Genomic DNA, 23,151 nt, shown 5'->3' on the forward strand with positions numbered 1-23,151 from the left:
TCTCGGGGAGCGGCACGGGGCAGCGCGCACCATGCGGGGCCGCGGCCCGGCCCGCCCCGGGGGCCGCGTGTGCTGATGTAATCGCCAGGCAGCAGCGCTGAAATTCAACACCGCGGCGGGCGGGAGCTCCGCCGGTGCCGGGGCAGGCGGTGCAGCGCCGCTCCGCCGCCGGACTCCGCGGGCAGCCGCGGGGCGCCCCCGCCGCCCGGCCCCCGGCGCCCCCCCCACCCGCCGCGCCCGCCCCCGCGGGCCGTACGCGGGCCGGGCCGCCCTCGGGCTTGCGCGGAGCTCGGCGGAGACCTCGGGGCCGGCGGGCTTTCATGGACAGGAGCTGACCCTGCGGCGGCGCGGCGCTCGGCTTTCCCTCGGATCTCCGCTGCCCGGGCAAATGCATACAAATGCATTTGAGAGCCGAGAGGACAAGGCGAGGACGCATCTCTCCCGCGGCGCAAACGTAAGCGGGAGCCGGCGAGACGGGGCGCACGGCACCGCCACCCCGCCGCGGGGCCGGGCAGGGGATGGGGCTGCGCCTCGGCTCCCACCGCGGGCAGGGCACGACCACCCCGGCGGGCAGCGTCCCCAGCTCTACCTTCCGAGCGCCAGCCCTAACCCCGCGGGGTCCCCGACGGACCGGCGGGGTGCTGGCTGCTCGGACAGAGACCGCCCGTATCGCTGGCTGTCCCTGTCCCTCTCCTCCGCACCCCCGGTGTCGTTTGTGGATGTGCTCTATCCCGTCCGGCACCCTCGTGTCGTCCTTCCCCAGCCCACACCGGGCAGCCTGGCTCTGGTGCCCCGGGGAGCGGGGACAGCGTGACCCGAGAGCCGGTGGTCCCCGAGGGGGAGCGAGGATCCCGGGACCCAGCGTTCCGCAGTAACCTGGCAGCTCCTGCGCCCCTTTGGTGCCTGGCTAGAAGAACGCGGCACACAAGCAAACGCAAGAGCGTTTAGAATTTACGCTAAAGAGCTAAGGGTACTCTCTTAATACCAGAGATTGCCAGATGAGCTGCTCTGTATTCACGTGTTTTTGCAATTGGTGGAGGTATTTCTGATGCATTCTCACCTGTGCTGCAAAGGTAGAGCTCTGTTCCCTGCCCTTTACCTAAAAGCAGCCTCGGTAAAATGACTGAATTTATAGTTGTAACGGTATTAGAGAGGTTACTTGCATGTGTCTCTGTAAAGGGCTGATTTTGTTCTGGCTGTGTCTTAAGTTTACTGAGCGTTCGAGCAGGACAGAAGAATTTGTTTAGTATTGTAGTGAGGATTATGCTGCTAAAGTGTGCCTGATGTATAATCCGGGTGTACTTGTGAGCAGGTAAGGGGTTCCCTGAAGGTCGCCTTCCTAGGAAATCTGTTTTTAATGGCTGTGTCTTTGGGACTTCTTCAGGAATTGTCTGAGTGCAATTTCAAAGAATGGTTTTATTTTAAAACTATAAAGGGGTATTGCTGATGGAGAAACATAAACTGCATTATAGGAAAGAGGCACAGTAGCAGAGATACAGTTTACTCAAGTTCAAAATATGACATAGCTTCAGAATGTGTCTATATGCTTCTATAATATTTACCTCATTTACTTCTATAGAGAGCAAGCAACCTGGTCACTTGCCTGTATTAAGAAATCAGAATTCCCCACAAAAGGATCAGGTTTCCTTAGCATATGTCAAACCAGTAAATCCCTTGCAACTTCAGCCACCTTTTCCTTGAAATACCATTAGGTCAGGCCTGTGTAGGGATGTCTCTGCAGGTTAAATAAGTAAAACAGCTGCATGACTTCTCAGTCTCTCACCCCACTTATTGACAGAATATTTAAAGTATGAGCAGCCTTGTGTCACCCTTGTTTCTTGCAAGCACCAAGTTGTAGTACATTTGAAGAATGATCTACAAAAGATACAGAGACAAACCCTGTGAAAGAAGAATATTTCACGTAAGTAAGAATACAAGTTATACACTTCATACAGAAAAAAAAAAAGGTGTGTGCTCTCTGGAGAACTAGTGTAAGCAATCAGAGATTTACTCATAAAACTGTTCTAAAATCATGTCTTTTCAATTATATTTTTTTTCTTTTAGAAATACTAACAGAGTTGACTGCTCTTCTGGATTTGGTAGTTTCTCATTTTAAGCCAGATGCTGTCCAATGAATGGGCCACCAGGCAGGGAGTTTCCTCTCTCTGAACCCCAGTCCTGTTGTAGAACTCCTCTCAGGGCAATGTTCCTCTACCTCTCTCGTCATCTTGTATTCCTCCCATTTTCCATTCATTCAAGTTGTGAAATTTGGCAAAGAATTCCTTGATGGCTAATTGGTGCCGTCTGTGACCAAAGGGCCGGTGAGTGTCACACCAGAGAGGTTTTGCAGGCTGTTGTGTCCCCTCAAGCTGTGTTGCTAGTAGGTCTTTTAAAATTTGGGAAGCAGCACTGGACCTGCTGGCTAATTTAATTATAGCAGCAAAGAAAGTTATATTTCTTTTTATATCTTGAAAGGTAAGCTTGAGAGTTGCAGGGCATCTCTGTCCACAGGGTGCTGTGACCTTTCCAAAGCCCTTCTCAAGCTTGATGGACCCAAGCTGTGCCATTCTCCCCAGGCAGATCCAATGAAGGAACAAGTGTGGGGCAGGTGCTGATGTTTAAACCATCGTCCCTCAGGCGTGCAGGACTGAATGCACCTGTGGCAGTCACACTGCAGACAGGTTTACTTGTCCTCCCTAGCAGCCAGCTGGTGGTATTCCTTCCTTTGAACTTGAGATCTAGGAAACTAGGCTGGAATGAAGAGGATACTACTGTGCACTGACCAAACCTGAGTTCTGTATGCTGCTGAGTAGTCTTCAGAGGGTGGAATTTTTCATTGTAGCTTACCACAACTTGCTTTGAAGCTTATCAATTTTCTCATCCCTCCATCACCCCTAACGCAAAAAACCACCATGGATAGTTGCTGTTCATTCTGTAGGAAGAGGCAAATGGCCACAAAGATTATCAGAAAGATAAACTCAGTTTTTTTAGTGGTACAATAGCTCAGTCACATTTGGTAGTGCCTTCCTCCTAAATTATTCAATAGTGGTCCTCAGCATATGCTTGCATGTACAATAGAGCAGATGAAAAGGTAGAAGAAGGGGAGGAAGTTTAAGAGAGACCCCTTGGCTCTGCCCTAAAACCAAGGTATTGGAACAGCTTCAGGTGATATGTTAAATGGGGAAAAATAGCCAGCTTTTGGGTCAGCTGAAGTCTTCCATGCCGCATGATTCTACATTTTTCTATTGGTGTGTCCCAACATCTCCAAGAGCTGTGGACTCAGCTGAGAAAGGAGCCAAGCTCCATGCAGCTATGGCAGATGATAGGTCAAGCCACGTACACATTGTGTATGCCTGGAGCCTGGTGTCGTAGTGGCTGTGCTGTGTGAGAGTGAAGACTGAGAACTGACTGCTCTGCAAATGTACAGAGTGGTGATCTCAACCAAGAGGGAGGGTTTGCATGGATTAGGTTGCACATGGTTTCATTTACAAACAATTTTCCTGTGAAAAAAGATAGAAGGAAGTCTCACTTTTCTCATGCATTAGAGGACCCCCAGCACTATGGTTGTCTCTGGTCCCTGTTTTTTCTCTTAGTTGATAACTCATCTGTTCTTGACATTAGCTGGAGAGCACTGTGTAAGCCAGACATTTGTCTTTACTTTTCACTAAATGTTTCTTATATTCAGTTACATCTGTGTAATTTACAGCCCTGGGAACATGTTGTAATTTCTTGCTTTCCTAAAATGTTTGCTGGAAGTGACAGAGGCAGGTACCTGACAGACACAGCTTTATACCTGTCTGGTGTAGTAGAAGAGGCTGTTGTAATTATTAGAGGAGTCATCTTTGAATTTTGGGCTCTGGGGTTCTTTGATCATCCTTATTTTGTAGCTAGCTAAAATGTTTTATGTGATTTTTTTAATGGCAAATCCATTTTGCACCTTTGAAAATAATAAGGGTCAAATAAAGGGTTGTCCTGAGTTTTAGCTGATACAGTGCAATGCATGGACTTTGTGTCTGGCACAGCTGTCTCCTGTCACTGAGTTTCTCATTTGATCAAAAGATGATGCATTGTGTGATGCAGAAACTTTGAACTTGAATTCTGAGCTTTAGAACTCTGAAAAAATGAACTGAGTGTCCTGTAGTGGACGAGCTGTTTGGACGACAGTCGGTGTTAAGTCCTTTTTAGGAGTGACAGAACTGCTCCAGTAGACATTTCATGGCTGTAGCAGAAGAAAGCTTGAAGGGAGGAATAGCTAGGGATTGCAGTGGTGGTTAATTAGAGAACATGCCCCTACAAGCATGTTGGGATGTGTAAGGCATAGTTTCCACCTTTCCCCTCCCTCTGTGATCAGAGCTAAAGCATTGATGCATATTTTTGAATGTCCTATATGTTCTATGCATTTTCTTCTGAAAGGTATGCTGTATCTACCATTTTACAGTGGCAATGACAACTATTATGCCTTATTGTGCTTAAATTATTAATTTGTTCTGTTTGCCAAAATTTAAGCTCTCACAATATACAAATCCACTCGACGAAATCAGGCTATTGCTCTGTGGTTTTCGTGTACTTGGATGTTTCTGAAATATTTGAATTCCAAACCCTTTGAAGAATTAGTAAGACTAATAATCACTAAATACTGCTCTGTGTGTATGCACATGTACTTACATATATTTTCTTTCTGTTTAAACCATACGTTCCTGTATAAAGAGTGGTAGTGTTTTCTTCCTACCTTTTTTTTCCCCTATGTGAAAATCTGGCTAATTAGCTGGCAAAATTAGGTGACATGAAGTTATATATGTTTAGTTGCAGCTATGTCACTTTCAAGTACACTTGAATCCAGATACTCAAGTGCTCTTTGACCTGGTCCAGGAAACTTTTTTAGTCACTCTAGCATTCCATATTATGAAAAAATGCTGAGATTGCAAACATTAACGAGCAAGAGGCTTGAGTGTGACTTGATTAGTTAGTGTCAGAACTATATTTCTGATATTTTTGAAATATTTCTTCTTAGAACTGAGTAGATAGAGGTTACTGTAATTGTTACATGCATCTCTGCCTGGTTGTCCAACAGTAACAGAAAACAGATTTCTCATTCATTAAAAGATTCAGTCACTGATAAGAGAGTGGTTAGATGTTAATCTGGCTAAAATGATAATTAAGAAACAGCAGACAATCTGTTCTTAATCACAGCAAAAATGTAGTCTGTACAACATTCAACACTTCTAAAGTGAATTTTGAGCACATAATCTAGACCAATCTTATGTATGTTTGTTGGAAAAACTGAAACACCAGTGTGCTATCAACATTATTTTTGTACTAAATCGAAAACACAACACTCAACCAGCTACTAAGAAGAAAATTGTCTCCCTGGCTGATACCAGGGCAGTGAGCCTGTGATAGCTATCAATATGACACTCTTCTACCTGAGCATGGACTTGTAAGTTGAAGTGTGATGGGATTTTTTATTACTTTGTGAAGAGCATGACTTATAGCATGATAAAATTTTATGATACAAGAACAAAAGTTTGACACAACATTTTCACTTATGGGAAGATGATGTGATCTAGTGAGAAGACTGATAGGACATCAAAAGTATCTAAAGTATCTAATGATCTCTACAGGAATTAGCTTGTCATTTATTTTATGGGTTTTTTATGGCCATGTTTTTTTTTTTTTCCAGGAAGAAATGTACTATGTAGCAGCATCCATATTTGAAAGCTGCTGCAAGAAAATATAAAGCAGATGCAGTCATTTTATTAATAAAAACCAGTGTAAAATATATGTGCTATGCATGAGGGCATACACAACCTGGATCTTTGTGTGAAACTCCTTCTCAGTATCAGTAAAGTTGTACAGTGTGATGGCTTTGATTCAGGACTTGCTGAAGTCAATGGTACTCTGCCATTTGGATCTTGAACCAGGTTTCTAATTCCTTGGAGTTCTGAAACTGTAGCTGTTTTCTCACATGTTTTTTCCCTTTCTTTCCCTTTTAGGAAAGCTCTCCTTTTCATTGCAACATGTATATCTGTGGGTGTTGCACAAGTACCCAAACAAGGTGAGAATGCTTTGTTTATAATAGGACATTTGTGTAATATGTTAGTAGATGAAAAGAGTAAATGGCTGTTGTTACTTGTGACCTTAGGTTCAGTTCATTAATTCATGTGACTTAAAGAAAATACCAATTACAGCATAATGAGAGCAAAAGTTTAAAGCACCAGTTTGGAAAAGATGACCTTTTGAAAATTATTCAGATTTTCTGTCTATGAAATTGCTTACATATTTAAGCAAACTCTTCATAAAAAAGAAGCCTTGTACAGTGAAAAGGCTTTGATTGTGTCTTCACTGCAGTGGGTGTCCTTGGGGGTGGCGAGCTATGACTGAGTTACCTTTGCACTTAAGGGAGGCAAACTATGGCATATAATACAGGCTGGCATTGCTAAAGCAAAATGTAAAATTTGGTATTCATTTGGCTTTGCATTCAGATGCAGATGTTGTGAGGAAATAGGGTTGTCTTGTTTTTAGTTTCTTTTTTAATCTGCCAGCTGTTATAACAGCACCAGATGTGCAACTTGCTCCGGAGACTGCTGTGGGAATGATAGGTCCCAAAGTAGTGGTGGTCAATGTGCCATTTAGCCACTTCTTATTTGCCATGAGAGTGGCAGCATCAGTTCTCCACCATGATCCTCTGCAGTACAGGTGAAGCATGAAGTAGATCATCCTTGGCTGGTGAGTGTGTAATGCAAATACTCATCTGAATGCAAACAGATGGGTTGCATGGTTAAGGCAAGACTCATTCCTGATAATGTTTTACTAGAGCCCTTTGGGATATCTCAGCAGCCTCCCACCATTATTCTCACCAATGCGTTTTTCCTGCTTGTCATTCCCAGAGATTGGCAAAGTTTGATTTTTCCTTCAGTTGTGAAGTTCTTGTTTTGCCTCCCCTGCCCCCCCCCCCCGTTGCCTTTGTAGTTTTGCCCTCCAGTGTTGCCCATTTCTTGCCTGGTAAGATTGGTTGTTGATTTCTCACATCCCGCTCAATGGGGGCCATATGCTTTTGTGATGATGGGATTTTCCCGGATTTTTATAATAGCTGAGCCAAGTTCTCACTGGAGGAGGGGCAGCACTGTTAGATGTGTGTGGCCTGCCCTGCTCCAGGCCTGCAGGGATGGGAAGGGAAGAGGCAGTTTTAGGAAGGCAGTTTACAGTTTCCTGGTGTGGTGGGAGCAGGTGACAGATGCCAGAGACAGATGTGTGGTGACAGTTTGTGTCTTCATCCCTCCAGCCCACCCTCCTCCTCTGCAAAGAAATAAACCTTTTTTCCTCACTCTCATGCCCCTCAGCCTGAGAATTGCCTTTCCCTGACCCTTCAGGTGAGGACAGTGAAAGCTGCAGGGCGGGGGGTGCAGTAGCACAGGGGAGTGGAGACTGTTCTACCTGCCTCTTGGCTGAGAATGCCTCCGTGCACAGAGCTTTGCAGAAATGGAGTAAAGCCTCTGGTCTCAACATGCTTATATTGAATTATTTTTTATTTTGTTACCAGCAGATGAAGGAGTTTCCTTTTCTTTCCTATTATTATTTTGTTGTTATTGTTATTACTGTTATTCAACAGCATTTCTAGAGAGCCATATGAGAAGGCTTATTGAATGGAAACTCTTCTTCATCCTTGATGCACAAGTGCCGTACATGACTTTATTTTCTTTAAATGCTTGCTTGGGATCAAAATGATGCATTGAATCTGGATGAAACTTTCTTCCCATGAGTGGATTAGGTTCCTCTTGCACTTTATTTGCACAGTGTGTAAACAAAGTTGGAAAAAGCAGTTCAGAGAAGGAAACCTCCTCAGAAAAAACATAGAGCATTTCAAGTATATCCTTCAGTTTCAGTATATAAGCTACAGAGTTACCTTATTACATTTGCGGTGCTTAGTCCAGGAACAGGATTGCATGCCCATTAGGAACATGTTAACACCTTGGTTTTTAAACTTCCTTGGCAGTGGTATTTTGAAAAAAGAATATTCTGCCAAACATGCAGATGTTAGCTGATTAACATGCCTTCTCTCCTGAGCTGAGGAGACAGCCTCTGCATGCTTTATCTGAGAGGATACACATTGTTCAGTTTGGTATGCTGGTATAAACCATGTTCAGGGAAGTACTTGTAAAGATACAGTCTCAGACTTTAGGAATAATACTTTGAGTGGGGCTCAAGGACATGCAGAATTAATGTGTCTTGCTGGCTTTCCTATGCCAGTCATCTGATCTGGCATCCAGGAGAGCATTTGTTGCAGCCAGGTATCTTAATGTACCCAGTTGCAGATGCATCACCTAGAAAATTGGCAATCTGATGAGAAATTGCTCTTGGTTCTGGTGGAGCTGAGTGATGAATGGCCCTTTTCTTTTCCCTTACCCACACTGGAAAAGGGAAAGGGAGAAATGTGTGTACTAAGATTGCTGAAACAGGGAGAGCATCTCCGAGATCCTGCCTTCAGAGTAGCTGTGAGTATGGAGCAATGTGGAAATGAGCAAGAGGGGCTGAAGGGAATATGCATGTGAAACAATCCTGTAGTCAAATCCCTTCATCCCTCCCCAATTCCTTTGTGGGGTTATTTTTGTGCCACACAAGGGTCAGAAGGCTTTTTGCCAAAGCTGGTGTAAGGTTTTGCCTTACCTCATGATGCAGTAAGGCTGTGAATTTTTAAAGATCTCCTAGAAGGTGGAAGGAAAGCACTTGACACCAAAACCTCAAAACAACCTTTCCTTCAAGAAGTTGAGCTGTTACAATTTGGGGGACTAATGGGTTGAATAAGCAATAAGTGAAGACAGATGTTTTGTAGACATGAGTAAACAAAGAAAACTGACAACTGATAGGTAAAGCAAATAGCGGTTGTCATGCTGGAAGGAAGAATGAGAGGGTTGCCTGCTCCCAAAATCCAGTGTGCTGCCAAGAGCTTCTGAAAGCCTTAAAATAAAATAAATATGCATGTTGGACCAGAAGTGAAATGACTGGCCAAAAAAGTTTGGAACAACCTTTTGGCTTGACAGTGGGTTAACACACAGCAAGTCAGCAAGGAGTAATTCCTTTATACTTACTTTTTTGATGTCATTTTTCACACAATATTTATTTGCGTTTAGCTCTCTCAAGACCTGCCATTGTTTGCAGAAATCTATTTGCAGGATAGAAAAAAAATCTTATTCCTCTTCATGCTGATTATTTTCTTTAATAACTTTTAAACTATGTGCTCTTTTCAAATCAGAACTGCCAAAAAATTGACCATTTTGCTTGCAGTTTGCCTTTTATTAGTGATAGACTTGAATGTAATTTTTAAGCTGACTATTTTAAACCAGTTTAAGCTTTTTATTTTACACTTGAATTTATAATACTTTGGATGGATCACATGCATTACTATTTAAAATAAAAATATGTAATTAAAATTTTTGTAAGTAAAAAAGCAACCACTTGCCCAGTATTTCAGGTTAGGATGTGATACTTAGGCACAACCCTAGGTTAGGCTAGCAGCTGTTCTCTTTGTGCAGTCAGCTGGCCCTCCCAGTGCAAAGAGGTAGTGGAGCAGTGCATTATGCCTTGGGGACTATTTCCATGTGTAAGACTGTGTTGCCCAGAGCTCAGGACCTGTGTTTCTTCCCAGCTTCCCTCCTCAAGGGCAGTGCAAGCACAGCTTTCTCCTGCAGAGCTACAGGCAGACCAGGCAGGATGGGGTCCTGGCAAAGAGCAGTGGTTCATTAGCAGAGGCACTGTGCTTTGGAGCTCTACTAGAACCTGACCTCTGTTATCAGCCTGACAGATAAAAATACAGCCATGGTGAATTAATTGCTCTGAGGCAAAACATCTTGAGAACTTGGCATACACAGGACTTTCTGCAGAAATACTCTTTCTCCATACCTCCGTCTGCACTGGCTGCTCGCCAGGAGAGTCTTGGCCCGTCCGTGAATCTCAAACATGACTAGAAACTCTACAAGGTGTGTAATTAATTTTCAAGATGTACAGTGTGTTCAGGTTGATGCTTTTGGTTCCAACTTATAAATCACTCTCAAGGAAATCTCAGGCACTTCTCATAATTTAGCACTGAAACTAAGCCAACATCTGTCTATTCTTAAAGTTTGCTATGAATACATTCAGTAAACAGAGAAAGGGAAACTGGGAAAGGAGACCTTTTTTCCACTTAAAGCGTAAATATCCATTTGTTTCAGTGGCTCTTTTCTTTCAATATTGTAGCAAATCCTTAACTTTTCTTCTTTAAGCTAAATTTTTGTTGTGTTTTATAATAGTTTTATATACTTAGTATAAGCATGCCCATAGCAAAAGTAGCCTCAGCAAAATGCTATAGAAAGTGCCTGTGTCTGCCCAGCCAGCCTTATTTGATCAGTGCAACTATTAGATACTACAAGTAATTTTTAATATAGGTGTTTCTGTGAAGTTGTTCCCATGAGAGGTGGAAACAGATGATATCCTATGCTGCTGTGTAATGCTGTTTATGAAAACTAGTCTTCAGGTTCCCCTTGTGAAAAAACATCCTAAAATATGGGTTAAGGGGACCTTGAACTCATCTGGTCCTAACTCCTGCTGAGGTCAGTGTCAATGAGGGTGGAGTCACTTCAGGTTGTTGGGTTCTGTCCAATTGGTCTTTGAAAATCTCCAAGAATTGAGATTATCTCATGTCTCTGCCTCCCCTGGTCCAGCACTTGACCACTTTTGTGGTGAGACTGCTTCTTCTTTGTATGGAGCTGAAATTTCTTGTCCTGCAGCTTGTGTCTTACTCCTCAGCTTTTCTCTGTTTTCCTTATGGCCTCAATTCAGATAATGGACAATTTTATTTAGATTCCCCAAACCTTCCTGTCTCTAGACCAAGCTAATGTTTCTTTAGCCTTCTCAGTATGTTTTAGCTCCCAATCTTCTTGTTCCATATTTCTGTGACTGCATTTTGATTCAACATCTGCAATATTTCTGCACCTTTCACAAACACTCAGGCAGGCAGTTTTACCAATGAGTCTATCAATGCCATAAATGCTATCCTATTTTGAGATCCTACAGAAAGGCTCTTGAGGATCTGTGGTTTAGCTCCTAAGGAGCCTTTGTAGTGTTTCAGCTGCATCATAAGGGATGTATCTTTCTATTCATCCTGAAGGAAGTTGTCTATGCCCACCAACTCCAACTTGCCCAAATGTGATTTAGTCAATAAGAAATTAATTGGGTCACCTTCAACTGTTGATTTACCCAAAGGTGGCGTTGATTTTTTATCCCAGAATAGACAAGATTTCAGTTTATCAGGATGATAGATAATTGTGTTTCTACCCATTAAGTGAAGATATTTAGCCAGGTAAAAGATGGAGACACTGTGTGATCCAGACTAAGGGAAGGCTTAAAGGACATAGCTCACATTGAATGAGAAACTAGAGAATCCAACACTGAATAAACCACTGCCCATACTTCTATAGGAAGATCTATCCAGATTTCTGTATGTCAAAGCCACATCTATAGAACATCAGTAGGACAGCTGGCTGCTCTGTCTCCTTATTGTCTTCTGCTGTGGAGTGCATTCTTAGTTCAATGTCTTGTTGTGGTGGCTGCAGCCTTGTGCACTTTAGGGGGAGAGATGAGCCAGAAGACAGGAGCAGTACCCCTTGGGTCCTGGCAATTCTTCTCTTTCCTTGCTTCTCACCACTTCCACTGCTCCAGAGTTCACCTTATCCATGGCTCTAACAAGTAAACTGTGTGGAAGGGAAGGAGGCGGTACTGTGCTAACTGTGCTATAAATAGCTTTCCTTTCTTATAAACTAAGCAACCCTTCCCTCAAATGCTTTGACTTGAACGTTTTAGATAAAGAGCAACAGCATGGATTTATTGCAGAAGATTTTTTGCAGAAGAAAAAGTTTTCGAAAAAAAGACTAATTCTCTGCTCAAAGAGTGGACAGGATTAGCTTAATAAATAAGGAACTAATGAAAGTGTACTCACTGATCACTGGAAGGTTTGAAGAGAGCAAATGAGGATTTGTCACTTTCATAAGTGAATTAACCTACAATGGGCATTTTGTGGACCTTTCTGTGTGTGTGTTTGTTTAGCTTGGTTGGGTTTTTTTTAAGATGGAAATTTTGCTCTGGGTTTAATTACTTGTTTGATTCATGTGAAAGATCAGTGCCTTCCAAGGGGGATTTGGTGGCCTTACTGTGTGAAGTGTATATGCTCTGAGAGGTAGAGATTTGTGAAAATGTTGTGTGTACATTTTTTTATATGGATCTGAATGTATGAGCTTGTAAATTAAATCAACAGTGTGCCTTTATTTCTTTTTACAGCAATAGATGTTCTTCATCAACTAGGCCTTGTGAAAGATGTCCAAGAGCCTTCAGAGACAGCAGTGCCCTCACCATCCTCTCTGTTACCTCAGGGTGTTCGTCTAACTGCATCAGGAGTGGTGCTAAGCGATGATGCACATATTGAGTCCCGTGTCCTTCAAGTCATACCATCAAATCTAGGGCATCAGTTCATCTTATTGGTTGGGCTGTACTCTTATAGAGCCAGTAATGCTTTTCTTTTCAGTGTTAGAAACAAAAGCAGGCTGCAGTTTGGTGTCCAGCTGCTACCAAGAAAGGTAGCAGTGTACACTGGAGGGAAGCAGCCCGTGTACTTTGATTATTGTGTTCATAATGAACAATGGCATTTGTTTGCCATTGGCATTGGGGACAAGACTGTCTCACTATTTGCTGAGTGTGGAAACAAGTACTACAGCAGTGAAGTACTTTCTGAAGTGGAGACATTTGATTCAGAGGGTGTATTTACCCTGGGAAGGAAGAGCTCTCACTCTGTCAGCTTTGAAGGAGTTATATGTCAGCTGGATATTATTCCCTCTGCAGAAGCCTCTGCAAACTACTGTAAATATGTGAAACAGCAATGTCGCCAGGCTGAAACCTATCAATCTCTGCGTGGGGCTCCGCTTCTGCCACACGGGCTGGATGCTTTTTCAAAGATGATCACTGATGAGGAAAACCAGGAAGATATATCAGCTTATAGATGGAAAGAAGTATCAAACATGCCTGTTACCAACGTTGCTCAGATTCACTTTTTACCAGACCGCTTTGAGTTAAGAAATGCCTCTGTATGGGAGTTTGCAGAGACCAAACCTCTGTTGCTGGAAGCTTGGCCTCAAACAGAACTCCAGCAGAACATTGATCTGGCTCTTCAGCAGCAGGAGATGAGCAGAAAAAGAAACATCACTAAAACCCCTGCAGGATCGTATCCAAATAGTTCAGCTAATACCACAGAAGATGCAGACAGACATAACGAGCCTTCTCTGATCTCCCCTGTAAAACAGAGTAAAACTAAAAGCAAGGGAATGGAAAAAGCAAAACAGCATTTAGATGAACCAAACAAAAAGCAGCAAATCTTTAACACAACTCTCTACAGTTTGCCTGCTGAACTCCCTCTGGATAATCAACTCCATCCGGGGCAGGAAGGTGCATTTGATGCTGATGAGACTTATCATACAGAAAGCACTTATGAAAATGGTATTGATAATTATGCTTATGACTATGAAGATCTTGGCAAAATGTTTGAAAGGGGAAGTGTCAGAGGTCCAAAGGGGGAAACTGGACCTCCTGTAAGTTATCTTTATTACTTTTTTTACTATATTGCAGCAGCATACATTTAACAGAGGCTTTGAAAGAAACCTCTCCAAGCATGCCAAAGCTGTGACTGCAGTTTCTCCCAGCTGTATTGTACAAATGTTTGTCTGCCTTAAATGTGTCTTTTTCTCACATGTAATTTTAATGTAAGTGTAATATACTTTTATTTACTGGAAGAATATAAAGACATCCACAATATTCACATTCTGGTGAAGTGGTAGGCAACCCAGGCTTCTTTAAAATTTGGAATGCAGCTGGATGTTTGTAACTACTAATTACAGAGACTGATCACATAATAAAATTGCAGGCTAATTTAATGCAGTTCACAAGTATGGATGCTGGTCCATGAAAAGAACAACCAAGGCGGCTTGGAAGACTGACACAGTTGTCTTGGTTGAGCAATGCTGTCAAAATTTATAGTTGTAGAAATAGATCAGCTGCAGAATCCAGTCTGCAGGCATTCATAATCCAAGGTTATGGGGTTAAGCAAACCTGCATGGAAAACTGTTTTTAGAACAGTTTTACAAGGTTTTGAGGTATTTTTTCAGTTCACAGGGTAAGTGATTTTTGATAAAATTGCAAATGCACAGTAGTGGTTTTAACAGAAACTCATTTATCCTTTCTTATTGTGTGCAGAAGTCTCATAAGCTTTTTAATACATAGAAATGTGCCCATATATATGAAGCTACGGATCAGAAAGAACATCAGTTCCTGCTTAGCCTGGGAAATATGATAGATCATGCTTCGTGCTTGTGTGAGATTTTGGTTAAAATTTTAAACCATAGTTTATAAACCACTTGCTTTTTTTGTTTGGTTGGTTTTGGTTTTGTAAGTGTTCATCTGTTTGGTTATTATCGGAAAGCAATTTGATATGTGTTAAGCAGCTCCTAATATATATTTAAATATGGCTATAAATTTATTGTATCTATTCTTTCAGCACTGAAATATTTTTTTCTTGAACTAGTTAACAACTAAGAACCTATTCAAAAGCTCACTTTTTACTCTGAACAGGATCCAGGCACAAAGTAATTGTTACACAATTGAAAAATGTGTTAACAAGTAATTCACACTACTCCAGAAGTGCTCTTGTTTAATCTTTTTCAATTGTGAAGTCAGTCTTTTTTTCTCTCTTTGTCTCTTATGATAGCATTCATGGTGACATGTCACTAAGCATGTTGCTGTCATCAGCATGAGGTTAATTTCCATTTTTGGACCTTAGGATGTTTAGTAACTACTAATGGAAGGTTTTAATTTTAGCCTGTAGCTTGTTTGTTGTGATTTCAGTCAGTCACAGCCAAGAAAGTTAAATCTGCTCTTTTTCACATGTCAGAAATGGCTGCTGATAGTGTTGGTTGTTTGCATTACTAAGAAGCTCCAAGCAAATGCTCTGGGTTGTTTTTCTAGACAGTACACACAGACACTACACATACAGTGGCAAAGTGACAGCTGACTTGAACGTTCAGAGGTGTCTGTTACCATGTTCAATGCTGTCTTATGGACTGGGGATAGAGAAGATTGTCTTGCTTGCACACTGCAGTCTGTAGGGAATATGGTGCATTTCTACTGAGGTGTTTTGCTGGGTTAGGATTTAGATAACGTGCCCAGGGTCTTAAAGATCTGTGGTAGAGCTAGGAAGTTAATCTAGACCTTTGTGGGCCCAGGCTGGCAGAAGGGACCAGCAGCACCTGCTGGAACAGAGGCAAAGCTAAAACACCACTTTCCCAGAGAGGCTGACACCAAAGGGAGAGGAGATCTCTGCATGAAACTAAGAATTGTGCTCTCTGGATATTGTGTGGCTCTGTATCTGCTACTGCTGTTGGTCTCAGACTTGAAGAGATGATCTTGGTTTGCTTTTTCAGTCTAGTCCTCCCATGCAGAGATGACGAGAATTAATGCAGAATTAATTCTATATGTGTGGCTCTAACACTTTAGTATATAAGTACTGAAGGAGTCTGCAATGTGGAGCCTAAAAAGCAACACTGAAGAACTTGAAAACTTCCCTTGCAGCAAAATGTCCTGATGAGGCATGAAACCCCCTCTTTTTACTTCTTTTACTATGTTGTGGTTGGTTTGAATCTTCTTTCAAGATTTGAACACAGAAGTTAATGTTCGTTCTATTGGAATTGACAGGCAAGAACTAGCTTTTGTGGTTCTTAAACTACTCAGCTTCTTTTAGCTTTTAATCATCTACCAGAACTGATTCTTGCCTTGTATAATTAGGCCTCTTATATTCCATGATCCCACAGCTGTGGAATTCCCCTCCCGCTGCAAAGCAGGACTCCAGAATTCAGGCTTTCATTTATGGATAGGGTATAAAAAGGGAACAGCTATTTTTTCAAAACTATTAAAACCCTGATTAAAATTCTAGCAGCTGTAATGACCAACCCCCCCCTAGAAAAATATAAAGTGAGTTTAAACTGGAATAGTAAGATTTCCTGAAACACTTCTTTCAAGGCAATGCTGCTCTGTCCATCTGATGAACCACTCCTTTTTGGGACGCAGAGGGTGCTGGCAATCTGTAAAGATTAAAAAAATAAATGTGGTGTGCATTTTTAACTGTTTAACTTTCAAGCTGATATTTTTCATTGCACAATCTAAAGTAGTTTGGAATAACATGGGGCATAGTCCCACACAGGAAGAAGGAGAAACTGGTGTGAGCTGAAGTGCTGATTTATGTTACTTGCTGGTAGGTAATTGCATCTTCAGGCTATCTGCACAGGATGTGGCCTTCTAAGAGTAAGAGAAATGAACTAGGAATAAATTTCCTCTATTGGAAAAGTTTTTCTAGATTTTCAAGATACTCTGCCAGAAGGAGGAATGGTAGAAGACCAAATGGTGGTGTTCTTTCTAGTTGGTAAAGAGAAGCAGTCTGGAATTGTTGCCAGGAGGAAGGGGAAATGGCAAGCCCTGCAATGAGCAGAATTGAGTCCTGGAGAAGCTGTCCTATTGCAATCCAGAGGTGTGAGAGTAAGAACACTGAGAGAGCAGTTCAGAGATCCCAAATGTAGTAGCTTCTCTTTCACACTTAGCTTATTTCATTTATTTTACTCTCAGCTAACCTTTCATACTTCTGCTGATTGCACTCTTTGCTTAATTCTTTGAACAGAGTTGAGGCTCCCCTGACCACAGGGGATATATTGGTCACCTAATCCCTTTCTTGCATTTCCCTACCCAGACTGAGAAATCTCAGTACCTAATGATTCAGATAAAGATTTGCTATGTGTAAATGAAATGTTTCCTATTACCTCTGGATAATAGGTCAAATTTAAAACACATGTAACCCAAGTAACACAGGGTTCAGTACCTAGGAAAATAATGTAAGTTATTTCATGTTTAGGAAAGTTCCTTACGTTTATTCCAGTGACCATTGGAAAGGCTGTGAAAATTTCTGGAAGAATAGCATCTACTTTTATTTCAGGATTAAGCAATGATTATTTGGAACTTGACCTTTTTTGCTCAATAGCTAAATGAAGTTTTTACAATTCCTAAAGACAGTAAGTTGTAGTATCTTTTTAAGTTACAAATGATCTGTTTTGAGCAAACTGATTTTGTTAAACAATTTTAAGTTAGCATCTGTAATATTTATACAAAGTAACTTCCTTTTGTTTTGTTTGATAGTGGTGGTCAAAGTGTCAAATGCTAAAAATCAGATTGACATTTCTAATTGCTTCAGATTTAATTACTGTTTCCAGTAGCTGGAAGAAAAGCTATTCAAACAAGTGACTTATTCCTTGGTTTAAGAGAGATTGGCTCACTCTCAGATGTTGATTGCTGTGGTTTACATGGATGCCTGAGAGGCTTAAGTAGCTTCCTAGCAAGTATAAAAATAGTCAATACTGATTTTTTAGTTGCTTTCCCAGATTGTAGAAATACATAGGACAGAATAATGTGGAACTGCTGCCTGGGAAGGCATGTTCAGGAAGCCTTAGGTGTGCTCTGCTGAAGTCTGCTCCCAGCAGAGCTGTTGCCTGAGTTGTAGGGAGGAGTCTGTGCTGGAGGCTAAAGAGTAACATCCTCTGGTTAAGGAGAGTCCTTTAATATTTTAATCAAACACCTGGATGGCTGGGGCTGCCTATTATTGTGAACCAGAGACTTCATCTACCACAGTTGACTTTGTTTTAAAATGCTCTGTCTGCCCAGGTCAAAATTTTGCTGCTTCTTTTAGGGGTTTCTGAGGGCTTAGTTGTGATTAGATTTTCTTTTTTTTGTTGTATGAAAAGAGATAGTTATGTTTGAATTAGAGTAATCACAGTAAGGGTGGGATGGATTTGGGTGTTTATTTGTTTTCTGTTGCAAAGGAAGCAGATAGTGTTTAAAAAAATTTAGAAGCCACATAGGGAAAAATGTTCTCACTGCCCTCATGCAATAAAGCAGCAAGAAACATCAGGGATCTTAATACTCAGTTCCTATTAGGAAAATGGTGGGGTTTACCTATTCATGTATTTTTAAGGAAATGTCTGAAACAGGGATAGAGAAGAACATAAATCACAAAAGAATGCATACTGGTTGCAACCATTTCACTTAACAAAAAATATGTTTTCTTTTGTAGTCCCAGGATAATTATCTAATCAAAAGGCATCTCTTAACTTACATTTTGAGAGGAGATATTAAAACATACTGCTTCAGCAGGGCAGGGTGGGAGCTCTCTGTGACCTTTAAAGTGGATTTTTGAACCTGGACAAGAAAGCCAGGTCAAGACTTTTCCATGTATCTCCCTGTTACATTTTTTGTGCTATTAAGCATGAGGTCTTTCTACCTCAGAAAAATGAGGATGTTAGTGAGCATTTGTGCAGTCCTAATGAATAGAGAATGTCCTATGCTAAAAGCATGAGATGTTATGGTTTGATCTAAAGATCAGGGGAAGTGCAGGTATGGGTTTCGGCGTGACTTAATGTAGCATGTAGGGACATGCAGATATTCCCAATTACATTTAAACTCCTACATTTATTATGATTAATTGGAGAGGAAATAATTGATACTTTTAGTTCCTTAGAACAATGGTGGTTTTCCCAGAACTGTGCATAAGTGATCTGTATTCTGGCCAAATTAATGTAATTTAGCTTGATGATGCCTAAATTCCATAATCAGCACTGTCTTCTCTGCAGTGACATTACCTTTCTAAGAAAAAAAAAGTATTACACAGAACAGGAGGTTTTCAAAAATCCAGCCTTTGTCTTAATGAAATGTTGCTTGCTAATAAAACCCTCAAGGCTGTTTTTCCTTCCTCACTTCCCTTTTTTATCTCTTCCCTGTTTAGCAAAATCTTCCTGTTGATCATTTTGGCCACCATAATGGCCCTTCTGCTTTTTCTGCTGGTATTCCTTTCAGCCAGTTTTCAGCTCTGTTGTTGGGTGGTGGGCAGTGTGGCACTCAGTGTTTTGCCTGGTGTCTCAGCTGAGAGGATGTCATGCACCCAGAACAGTGTGAGGGAGCCTGTGTGACAAAGCAGGCTGAACCCCTAATGCTGTCATCCACTGACCTCCCTCAAGAGCTCTGACTCTCCTGATGCCCAAATGCCCTTGCAGAAAGTACATGGTTACTGCTACAGCTGGGGCTTGCTGTGCAGGCATGTGGATGGGGGTGAATTCACCCTTAAGAACAGCCCATTCCTCTGTAGGAATTTGATGTATTTCTCCTAATTTGATAGGGGAAATATAATAGAAGGTAGTGCAGATTTTAGTTTAGAGCACTCATTTGTATTTGAGTACAGTGAAGTTGATCCTGGAGTTTTCAATCTGACAGCAGTCATTATATAGAAAAGGAAAGGTTTCTATGTTGAAAACAACCAGATATGCAGGGGCTGTTACACTGTCTAATATGGTGACTAATAATCTAATTCATTTGCAAAAGATACATTTGATCATATACTAGCATACTAAAAAGTCTGCATTATCTTTAAAGAGAATTATATTCATTATATAGAATGGTAAATGGGCTAGCAGTTATCACTAGTAGCAGCTTTTAATAGGAAACTGAACAGTAATTGGTCCACATTTATTTTCTTTATTTGATATTTGTAATTTCTGTGAGGTGATATCTTATTTTTTCACAGTTACCCTAACCTTTCTGAAATGTCTGGCGTGCCAGCAAGCTTATTGGAAAGGCTTAATAATTATTCTCTATCCTTTCCTTGGAAATACAATTGTACTTGCTTTCTTCATCTAAACTTTCTTCCTTCAGTACAAATACACCTGAGTAGAAGTTACTATCCAGGTTGTTAGCTCCAATTTCTCTGACACAAGATACTTTCTAAACAGAAATCTGATTTGCAGTCAGATTAAAACCACTTTCTTGTTGTTTGGAATTGGTTTTCAAATTGAGGAGGTCAGCACGAGCACAGAGTTGTCAGTTAGCAAAACTGGTCTCATCTAGAGTTGTGATACTGCCCTTGTGTCAGGTTTTAGCCTCAACTTCTTTGATTTTCTATCACCAGGGTCCTCCAGGTCCTCCAGGTTTACCTGGTCCTTCAGGGAAGAGAGGTCCTCGGGTGAGTAAAACAACTGTGTACTTCTGCACCTCTAGGCAGGTCACCAATAATCACACTGGAGTTTGCATAATTTTGGTTTTCTCAACTTCATTCATATGCTTAGTGATTGTGTGAGGTATGCTTGTGATGAAAGTGTTATGATTCTGAACATTTGGCAGATAGGTTAAAGCAAGACAAACAAACTGTTTCTCCTGCTATGAGCTTCCAGCATAATTAATTCCATGTAGGGGTGCATACACTGGGCATTGTTATATTTGTACCTGGCTTTTGCTCCTCCCAATATTAACTTCTGGTTTTTCCATGCTGCTCCCATCTGCTGCAATCTAAAACCACATGCATTTGTTTTGGAGTGAGGGGGAGTGAGCAATGCAGCCTCAGAGGAGCAGGCACAGATACAAAATTAACCACTGCAAGACAGAGTGGGGGTAAAAAGTAATCCCAAAAATCTCTTTTAGTCTCTTGAGCTTCAGCAGCTTGATCCTAGCTTGCTATCAGGGTGCTTTGCTAAAGAAATGAGCTACAGTAGGCAATGGTTTGTTTTGTGTGAGTGGGTGCAGCCGAGCAGGAGCAGGGGCTTTGCCCCAGTGACCCTGGGGACAGAGCAGGGGCTTTGCCCCAGTGACCCTGGGGACAGAGCAGGGGCTTTGCCCCAGTGACCCTGGGGACAGAGCAGGGGCTTTGCCCCAGTGCCCTGTGTCCCTCTGCCATGCACGGGGGAGAGGCCTGTGCTGTGCCACTGTACTGATTAATTAATGGGGCAAAAGAGGCTGAATCTCTGTTTGTGCAATGTGTACTAAAACCATGTGCTGAGCAGTCCCTGAGGTCATGGCTGATCAGAGGGGTTTAGGGGAAGGGCAGCTGGAGGGAGCAGGTGAAGGTTTGGTGTGGGGATGATTTCAGGCCATGGTAGCTGGGGATGTGAATGGTTGTGGCTGCAGTCAGCAAGGCAGATGGAAAGTGGGAGAAAAGGGCTCACATCTGTGGGCTCAGCAGATGTGTGGGAGGAGATTTGGTTCAGCCTTTGAGGAAGGTTTAAATGAGATGCTGCTCAATAGCCTGTTGAAAGCCAGCACAGCACAGGACGTTCTAAACTTGGCCTGATGGGTGGGAACTCACAGCACTGGCACTGGTCAAAGAAACCAAAAACCAAACTCATGTTTCAGAGCAGTTTGGAGGCAAGGGAGGAGAAGAGACACATTTAAAAGTATAAAATGAAAAACATTCCTTCAAATTCATCTCTTCATGACTTTTTGGATCCTTCTGTGTAGGAGCTGACAATTCTTACAACTCAGCTTTTTTATGTTGCACACTGCCTGTGACAAGGATATGTCTGGCATCAGAGGCAGGATCTCACATATCCAAGTAGATCCTCACAACTGGGAAGTTTTCTTTATTTCAGAGGAGGCTGTTCATATGTTTAAAGCCATGCCTGTTGCTGAGATTGCTCTTGCCCAGCTGCAATTTGTTTGGGCTTCAAGGTCTTTTTAGAGGCATAGAGAACTTAAAAGCTCAGTGCTCTCTTGGGTGAGCAGTAATGTGGATAAATTATTGTATAGGATACGCTTTCCAATGTGAAGGGACTGCTTACTCTAAGGGGTGTGGAAAAGTATGAAAATGGCTGAGATGAATATTTACCAGTTGTTCTGAGTTTAAAATATATTTATACAGGCCAAGCAAGTCCATAAAACTATTTGATAAAAAAGAAATGGTTTTGAAATATCAGTGTTCTTTACTTTGTACAATACTCATAAATTCAGGCAGGTGCAGCTAGTGATGATGTATGTTATGACAGGAATTTTGTGAGCCAAAATGCCTGTGAAAACTTTGACTCAAAATTCAGTTCCTCATCCAGCAGCCTGCCCTGTGACTTCTGTTTTCCTTCACATGAGTTGCTATTTGTGATCCTGAAATGTGACTTGAGTTGTCAAAGGGAAACAGCAGAGTGCAGAGCTGCATTGCCTGGGCCTTCATCAGAGTGTGTGTCCAAAGCTGATCCTGACAGAGATCCACATGGTTGGGACACTTGGGGCATGTGTGGTTCATGGTTAGAGACTTCCATTGGAAACTGATTTTGATCCCTGCAATTTTATGGTAAAGAAGTTCACATGTGACAATGTTTTCTAAGTGTCTTGGCTTGTTCCAAGTTTCTTGATAATGAAATCTCAGTGGTTTCAGAATTGGTGATGACATGAAACTCCTCTGATGCCTCATTCCATGAAAATCCTTTTGCACTTCTGTGTTCCAGCACTGTGCCCCAAGACAGTAACACTGCAGGCAGTGAAAGCAGGAGCCACTGCAGCACTGCTGGCACTTTCTATTTGTTTCCTTTCTCCTAAATCCCTAAGAGTGCCTCCAGAGTTGCCAGTGTGCAAATTAATCTCTCAAACAGCACGTGGGGTTAGCATTTCTGTGGGGTTATGTCAACATGGTCATTAGTGAGAGAGGGAGCACTTAAGAGATGCAGCTCTCAGTGTTACTGCAAGGTGTCATTGGTGAATGAGGCCTCGTGTGGTGCAAAGGCAAACACTGAGTTTATCTGTTGTTACACCACTGAATATACAAGAAAGTTCAAAAGTATTCTTACTATATTTGGTATTTGGATTTTGGAAGAATTTTTGCTTTAGTGAATTCAACAGAAGCTTTGTTGCCAGTTTATCAGGGACAGATTTTCACCAGTTTGGTCCTTCAGCACTTGGAAGATGAATAGCTGCTGACAACCATTGCAACAAATATTTTCCCTAATGTGCAATTTTTCAAGGAGTGAAGATTGCTGAATGTGTTGCAGGAATGGACATTTATACTGGAAGGCCTAGACAGTCTTGATAGCTTATTCTGTTCCTGGAACACTGAAGTTGAATTATTTTAGTAAAAAGTCCATTTTCTACACTGGCTGTGGGAGAATCAGGAGAATCTGTGATTTATTTTTTTTTTAAGAATGTGGGATACATTGCTTTGAGACATCTTTTAACTCACCAGGAACTCATCCACTCACTTTTCAGTGTGTAGCTGGGTACCTCAGAATGTGATTTTAC

The 23,151-nt window shown here is 41.8% G+C and overlaps 1 protein-coding gene across 1 annotated transcript in view; it reads left to right on the top strand.

The window, feature by feature from the left end:
- The first annotated feature begins 384 nt into the window (after positions 1–384).
- Positions 385–23,151, top strand: part of COL24A1 (collagen type XXIV alpha 1 chain) — a 119,728-nt gene continuing 96,961 nt past the window's right edge. The window contains 4 exon segments of the mRNA XM_036388136.2: positions 385–454; positions 5,994–6,055; positions 12,307–13,607; positions 20,066–20,119. Of these exon segments, the coding sequence (XP_036244029.1) occupies positions 399–454; positions 5,994–6,055; positions 12,307–13,607; positions 20,066–20,119 (1,473 nt within the window). The 5' untranslated portion in view covers positions 385–398.

This window comes from Molothrus ater, chromosome 9 (assembly GCF_012460135.2).
Source record: "Molothrus ater isolate BHLD 08-10-18 breed brown headed cowbird chromosome 9, BPBGC_Mater_1.1, whole genome shotgun sequence".
NCBI lineage: Eukaryota > Metazoa > Chordata > Aves > Passeriformes > Icteridae > Molothrus > Molothrus ater.